At 55.7% G+C, this 7,399-nt stretch overlaps 1 protein-coding gene across 1 annotated transcript; it reads left to right on the top strand.

Annotated features, from left to right (window-relative positions):
* SPATA32 (spermatogenesis associated 32) lies at window positions 1-3,707 on the top strand. Its single transcript, XM_016139634.2, has 6 exons — window positions 1-13; window positions 217-271; window positions 1,129-1,183; window positions 1,505-1,780; window positions 1,904-2,622; window positions 3,223-3,707. Exons 1-6 carry the CDS (start codon window positions 1-3, stop codon window positions 3,329-3,331), a joined length of 1,227 nt encoding a protein of 408 aa, XP_015995120.1. The 3' UTR covers window positions 3,332-3,707.
* Window positions 3,708-7,399: the final 3,692 nt, after the last annotated feature.

The following is a 7,399-nucleotide window of genomic DNA, read 5'->3' as shown; positions in this document are numbered from 1 at the left end:
ATGGAGAGTGGAGGTGAGCAGATGCGGAGGATCCAGCTGGTGCCTCCGGCGAGGGAGAATGAGAGGAAAGGCAGGAGGGGAGAGGGGTTGGAAAATGGGCCGAAGTGAGGGACAGGGAGGGCGAGAGGGGGGTCCTGGAGCAGCACCACTGGCTTTAGGACCCCTCAGGCACTGTCCCCACCTGCAGCTCCCTTGCTCTCACCTTCTCTCTGCCAGGTGCTGATGGACTTCCCTGCTGTAGCAAGGAGTCAGTGGACATTTTGGAGACACAGTGAGAACCAGTTCCCCCTCATCATAGGACCTCTCCTCCACCTTCCAGGACCACCAGCACTTACCCTCAGCCACCACTGCCACATTTTTACTTACCCTCCCAACCCAGGATCTCCTTCTGTCTTGGGCATTTCCAAAATCTCCCTAAAGGCAGTATCCAGGCTAACAGGCCATTGGTGGGAGGTATCATTCCCCCTTCTGCTTCCGCCTCCAGTCGCTGATGTTGGAGGAAGATTAAGGAGTAGTGGAGAACACCCAGGGACGTGGATGAGACCTGATCCCTTAGAGCCATCTTGGTCTAAGGACAGAGCTATCTGAGGTGGGGTGGGCGGGTGCCTAAAGGAGAGAGGTGGTCACATGGCTGAGCACTGAAAGCAAAACCCAAGATGGCAGCACACTGCAGACCAGGCAAAAACTGACGGAACCCTCCACACACACGCACAAACACATACACCTCTGCTTTTCACATCTGGCAAGCCAGGACTGGGCAGGTTGGTGTGGTGGGGGGTAGGAGCGGGGTGATGTTCTGTGCTTTTCCTTTTGTGAGGAGTCACACTTTCTGGGCACTGGTCCTCCAAGTGAGCCACATCAGCTAACAAAATGCTTGATTAGAACAAAGATTCCTGGGGCTCACCTCCAACCAACTGGATCCCTTTTTACGGGTGGGGAGGCAACTGAGGAAGCTCTCCAGGCACTTTCTAAATGCACTGGAGTTTGAGAATACAACTCCAGAATTCTCGGTGGGAGTGAGGCCAGCCAGAGGAGTGGATCTTGCTAGTCCCAGAAACTCCCTTTCTGCTAGAGCCATCCCTCCTCACCGCATGGAGCCCTGTCACCCTCTGTCTCCTTCTGTCTTAGGGGTGACATAAACGAACATGAGCAGGTAGAAGAGGAAGATGAGTTGGAGGTAATGGTAAGCTGGGTCACCTCTTATGGGGAGGTGGTAGGCAAGGGACAGGGTTCCTTGAGACCCATCTTCCCTAAATTCTGACTGTCCCCTGCCCTTGACAATTCTGGGACCCTAGTACCAGGCCAGTGTTGCCACACTCAGGCACACCCACCCTCACCACCTGCCCACAAGGCCTCCCTGCCCCGGGAAGGTCTCTGCAAAGAGACAAGCACAGGGAAGGAAGTTAGCAGTGTTTGGGGTGGGGGAGTGAGTATGGCAGGAAACTGATGGGAGGGAGCATCTCAGGGGTAGGCGCCTCTTCAGCTTTCAATTGAAACTTTTCAGCTGGAGAATGAATTGCTAGAGCTGGAGACCCGACAAAAAGTGGGCAAGGATGGAGAGCCAGAACTGGATCCGAAGGTAAAACCAGAGACCAAAGCCGTGCCGCAGCCGGAGCCATGCCCGGCGCCCATGCTCAAGCCTGAGGCTGAGCAGGCCTCCCACGCGGAAGCCTACTATGAAGACCCCAAGCAACAGGAGTCCCTCCACTCCTGCGCAGCGGAACTAACGCAGCAGGATGCCAGCCAGGGGACTATGACTTTGAGTTCCACCGGGAAAGAGGTAAGTATAGGGAAGGAAGTGAGCAGCGGCGTGTGGGTGAGGGCGGGGAGCATGGCAGGGAACGGGTGCCAGGGAGGGCCTCCGGGACAGGTGCCTCTTCGGCTTTCAGTTGAAACTTTTCAGCAGGAGAATGAATCGCTAGAGCTGGAGCCCCCACAAAAAGCAGACCTGGAGGAAGAGGAGTGCACCTTTCAACGCTCTATCCATGTGCAGACCTCCAAGCACCTCTTCTGGGCAGACAAGTTCATCCAGGCCTCAGAAAACAGCCTGAAACAGGAAATCAGCAGGCAGTCTGGCAAGAAGAACACAGATAAGACCAACAGCCACCTAAACCAGGAGTCGGTCCCCAAGAACAACGTGTGCTCCAAAGAGCAGCTCCAGAACCCCAGCATCCAGCCAGATCTTCCAGGCACAGTCTCTAATCAGCCACCAAGCGCCCCCCAGTCCTCCTCCACCCTCCAACCATCTATTGGCCTGGAAGAGTTGATCAACTTCGCATCTTCCCTAGCCGTGGCCTCTTCCAACAAGATGGACTTGCCCAGTTTGGAGCACATGATAAAACCTCCACCCCAGAAGGCTGTGGGGCCTTCTACAGAGCCCATGGTAGAGAATGCCTCCCAGCCTGCTAAGGACAAGCCAAAGCAAGAGAAGCTTTCTGAGTTGCCAAAGAAGTCACCAGAGAAACCACTGGAAGCTGAGGAGCCACACAGAACTCAGAAGCTGGAACACAAGAATTTCTTTGACTATAGGAAGCCAGGGATCCAGAAGACCACCATTCACGGGCAACTGAAGTTGCTCCAGTCTCCAGCTGTGCCCCCTCCACAGCAAGGAGATGAGAAAAAGTGAGGATGGTACACAGCTTCCCCCAGGAGGAGGGCCCACTCCTCACGCTGTCGGGCGGGAGTGGGGAACAGCGGAACGAGGGGCTTGGGTGGGGGATGGGGTGGGCTGTGACGTCTTAACCTCAGTGACCTCATAAGGGCTGCTGGAAACAAGGTTCCAGTGGACTGAGGTGCAGTGCCAAGGCCAGGGCAGGAGAAGGCCTAGTGACCATGGAGGGTGAGCACTCCAAGGCTCTGGCAGAGACCAGAGTTCAAAATGGGAAGGGCCATTCTAGCGTTAGGAAGCTTCTCACCCAGAGGCAGATGGCCCCTCCCTCACGGAAAAACTTAGGCTAGTGTCTGCCCTGCTGAGAACCTGATGGTCCCAGCCCAGGGCCCAGGACACTTCCACTGAGTGGCAAATGAGAGAACAGGGTTCTCCAGCACCCACCCCTTCTTCCTGGTGATGAATGAGCACAAAAGAACGTCAGCTGCTCATCAGCGTGCAGCTGGACTAGGCCCTCTAACCCCAGTGCTCTCCTCGGAAAGGCTTCTGGGTGCATTCCTCTCCCCCACCCTTCCCACCGGGACCCAAGTGACACTCTCTCTTTTGCGTTGCAGCTCGGTGCCGGTGCCGGGAGCCAAGAAAGGGAATCCATTATTGCTGAAAATCCATTTTAAGCTGTCGTCCCCCTCATCCCCCAGAGAGATGACTAAACAAACCCAGTAAAGCCTCCAGTGCTGGCCCCTGGCTCAGACTTTTTGTGCAGACACTCCCAGACTAGTGAGCTCACCTGGCTACGAAGTCCTGGTCTCAGTTTTTTAGGAATGTCACCCTCATTTTTTAGCTACTCCAGTGCCTCCTGCTCCCTGAGGGCTTTACCAGCCCTGTTCGTCCTGCTCACTCCCCATGGGTAGTTCTACTTCACTCACACCTATCGAGGCCTCTGACTAGTCTTGGGGAGGCCTCAGCGCCCTTTCTGAGGCTTTGGTTTCTTAGATCCTGAAATGGGTTGTCATCTTGGCCCAAAGCCAGGGACAAGTTGGGATCATCTGAGGAGAGAGCTTCCTAGGGGTGGGGCTGGGCAAGCCAGAAGGCAAGTCTGAAGGGCGTTCTTCCTGCCTCTCTCCATGGGGAAGGCCTGGCGTGGGGAAGGAACGGTGTCCAGGGGCTGGAAGAAAGGGAGGAAGGAAGCCAGAGAACTGGCCCTCCGGGGGCCCACAGACTTGAGTTGGAGGTACCTCAAAATTTAGGGGAGAACCATATGTAATAGTGCATGCAATCCAGACACACACACACCATCAGCTGACCAGTATGTCACACAGACAGGCACTCATATAACACATCCACACATATGCAGAAGAAGTATCCTCCACACACATCATGTACACACACACATCAACACGAATGTGTACTAAACGTGCACACAAGTTGCACAACGTTTCCCATTTCAGGGAAAGACAAGCAATGTGAGGAAGGCTCTGGAAGAGAAGGGATGGCAGCAAAGGAAGGGAATTCTGAGTGGGGGGGATGGACGTGGGTATGAAGAAGGAAGTCAGGGAAAGAGAAAAGGGAGAAGCAGAGCCATGGTTTAGTCCCTCATGAGCTTCAAGACCCGCTCCGGGCCAAGGCTCCCTGTCAAGTGAAAGCACAGCCTTGAAGATCCTCAAGAGCCTGCCCTGCCTTGAGAGGGGGCCGGCAAAGAGGTGCCCAGGGTCTAGGAAAGTTGGATTAGGAAGGGGTGAGCACTTAAGAATGGGCTGGGGGCCAGAGGAGAAGGGGAGCAGGAGGCTGGAAGGAGGGGAAAGGAGGAGATGCAGAGGTATCTGGAGAGAGGCTGGGCCAGAGGTATCATTCAGCTGTTGGGATGCATCTTCCTAGAGTATTTTTTTTTAATGTGATTTGTGGCTTTGCATTATTTGGAGAAGGGGATCCTTCCCAGGGAAGCTGGGGAAAGATAGTCACAGCCCCACCTCGGACTGGCCCCCAACCTCACATGCCCTGACTTCGGGACTCTAGGCTTACTTCTTTCTCCCCTGGGCCTCTGCCTCCTGTGTGAGCTTCCAGAGTGGAGTCACAAATTCAGGTGCCTAAAGGAGGCAGAGAAGCTCAAAAGAATAAAGCAGCAGTTCCCCCAGGAGAGAGAAACAGGCCTGTGGTGAGGGAGAGAGTGCAGCCCTGCCAAAAGATGTTAAAATCCATCCCAAAGCCAGCCTGGGAGCTTCAGCCTGGGGTACTGGACCATCCTCAGAGCCTGTGACTCTGCCTTTCAGGCAGCAGAGGGCAGAAGACCAAGAGACCCCTGGCGACACAGAGAACATACAGGTGACCAAGGCTGAGGGAGGGTCCACTACTACCACAAGCTACTGTCCCCAGAACCCCTTGGATATAAGACCGTGGGTGCAGATTGGCATGGGGGTCCTGGGAGGAAGTGGAGCTGTGTTCCCACAGGTCTAGTCCTGGATCCCCTGCAGTCTCAGCACTCAAGTGGGGAGTGTCTTCTCCCCACCTCCAAGGCCTCCGCAGAAGCCTAAAAGACAGCTCACTCGAGATCCAGAAGAGGAGAAGGGCGACAGGACACACAAGGGGAGGCTGCAGCCGCACACTGCCCTGCTGACCCAGACAGAGCCCGGAGCGGCCATGGCCACAGGGGTTGAGCAGACCTCAGCAAAAGCCAAGGAGTTCAAGGGCTTTGTGGCCACACATTCAGTGCAGTCAGCCCCACGTGCTGGGTCCCAGAGGTGAGGGCAGGGACAGGCCCGCCAGGCCTGGGGCGCTGGGTTTGGGGTAGGGTCTGCCTGGCCCTGGCATCTCTCTGCAGCAGGTATAAAGGCCTTTCTAACCTCTTTCCCTGAGGCAGCTTTGCAGACGAGAACGTGCTACCCCTGACGCCCCGGCAGCTGGCAGGTGAGGGCCCTGCAGCTGGGAGCAGGGAGGAAAATTAGGAGGTGCTCAGGGCAGAACTTCAAGGGGCTGCCTGCCCAGAGGCTGGAGCCGCTGAGAGGAGCAGAAGCAGTGATTGTATTGTAACCTTCCCTCCATGCCAGTCTGGTTTGTCCATCTCTACCACCTCAGGGCTCGCTGGTGGGTGGGTAAGTGTGTGTGTGTGTGTGTGTGTACGGAAGGAAGGATGGATTGGTGGATAAAAAGATATTTGGATGGTGAATGGATAGATGGACGAACAGGATAGAAGAAGGAAGAGAGGAGGGAAGTTGGGAGAATTGATGGAAACAAAGAATCTGAGTTCCCTGCCCCCTTGGGACCCGGGGGCTGTGGATTAGGGTAGAAGAAAACTTTTCAACATTTGGGGACCCCAGTGCCCCCCAAAGATCATGCTACGGTATTAGCAGAGGCCCCTCGAAGCAGAATCCTTTCATCAATCAATAATTTTCAGCGCCTGCTACCTACCAGGTGCCAGCAGAGCTCCTGGAGCCTCCAAGTGTTGTCGCTCCAGAGCCAGACGCAGGGCGTCCAAGCTCAGCACTGCCCCTGCTAGCGTTGTGACCTTGGCCATGACTTTCACATGTTTTTCGTATAAACATGCCGTAACATGAGTTTTGGACATGAGAAATGAATGGGCACTTAGTGTCAATACACAGCAGCCACTGTCGTCGTTCATAGTAAAAGTGCTAATGCCTAGGGAGTTGGAGCGACTCAAGTCCTCAGCCCCATCTGATCTAAAGCGGGCAGATCTCAGGGTTCCTGTGGGTGCCGTTCACTTTGCTGCCGGCTCTCCTCCCTGCCCACAGCGTTCCAGGATATCTTCAAACTGTTCAGCTCCAGCCCAACAGGCGCTGTGGACATGCGCAGCATGAAAGCTGCCCTAAGCAACGTGGGGATCCAGCTGAGCCCCCGGGAGATAAGTGAGGCCCTGCAGCAGGCAGACCTGGATGGTAGGTGTCCTCGTCTCTGCCCTCTTGGTCTCGCCTACCTCTAGCCCCAGAGGACGCCTCCCTCGACCACGGAATCCCTGGCCTGGTCCTAATTTAAAGTTCCCTCTTCCAGGAAGGAAGATCAACACCCCTATCCTATAGCCCCTAAACATTTCTGCTGTGTTGGTCCGCATCCTGACTTGGGGCTCCCCCGGGCCAAGGGCTATTTCTCCCCAACTCAACCAGGGTCGACGCTCAGCTAGAGGCAAGACTGACCTCTTGAATGCCTGGAACTTCTGGCAAGCCCCTGATGGTTGTGCAGGGTAGGCCTTCTGCAGGGGTAGGCACCCACAGCACCCCCTCCTCTCTCTTCCCAGGTGATAAAACCGTAAGCTTCAAAGACTTCCTGGGTGTCCTCACCGACAGCCACCGCCTGGCTCAGTGCTTGAGTGAGTGGCAAGGCTGGAGGGGCAGGAGGGCGCCAGCCTGGGGAAGCTCCTCCTTACCCTCCTGTGTTGATACCAGGCCAGGTAAGGAACAGCCAGGGCAGTGGCCAGCAGCGTTTGCAGACCCTATTCTTTGAGATACTGTTCAAGCTGATGAGGCTGGGCTTTGTGCCCTACAAGTCAATGCAGGAGATAATGAGGTGGGCACAACTCTATGTATCCAGCCTTAGGACCCAGGATAAGGGGAGGAGACTCTGCCTTGTGTGGGGGTCCCCTGATGTGCCTGCCGCAGACATAGGCCCCCACTCACCCCAGGCCAGAGACAAGTGGCTTCCTGTCCTGCTTTGGCTTCCCGCCTGTGAGATGGAGAGGGCTGGGGGAGGCCGTGTCTGAGGCCCCTGCCCCACTTTTCCCTTTCAAGCTACTACTCCAAGAAGCAGCGGGCTCTGCGGCTGAACTCAAGCTGCAAAAGCTGGTCC

This window comes from Rousettus aegyptiacus, unplaced genomic scaffold, assembly GCF_014176215.1.
Source record: "Rousettus aegyptiacus isolate mRouAeg1 unplaced genomic scaffold, mRouAeg1.p scaffold_m13_p_6, whole genome shotgun sequence".
Classification (NCBI taxonomy): Eukaryota; Metazoa; Chordata; class Mammalia; order Chiroptera; family Pteropodidae; genus Rousettus; species Rousettus aegyptiacus.
This window is presented reverse-complemented; position numbering and strand designations above follow the sequence as displayed.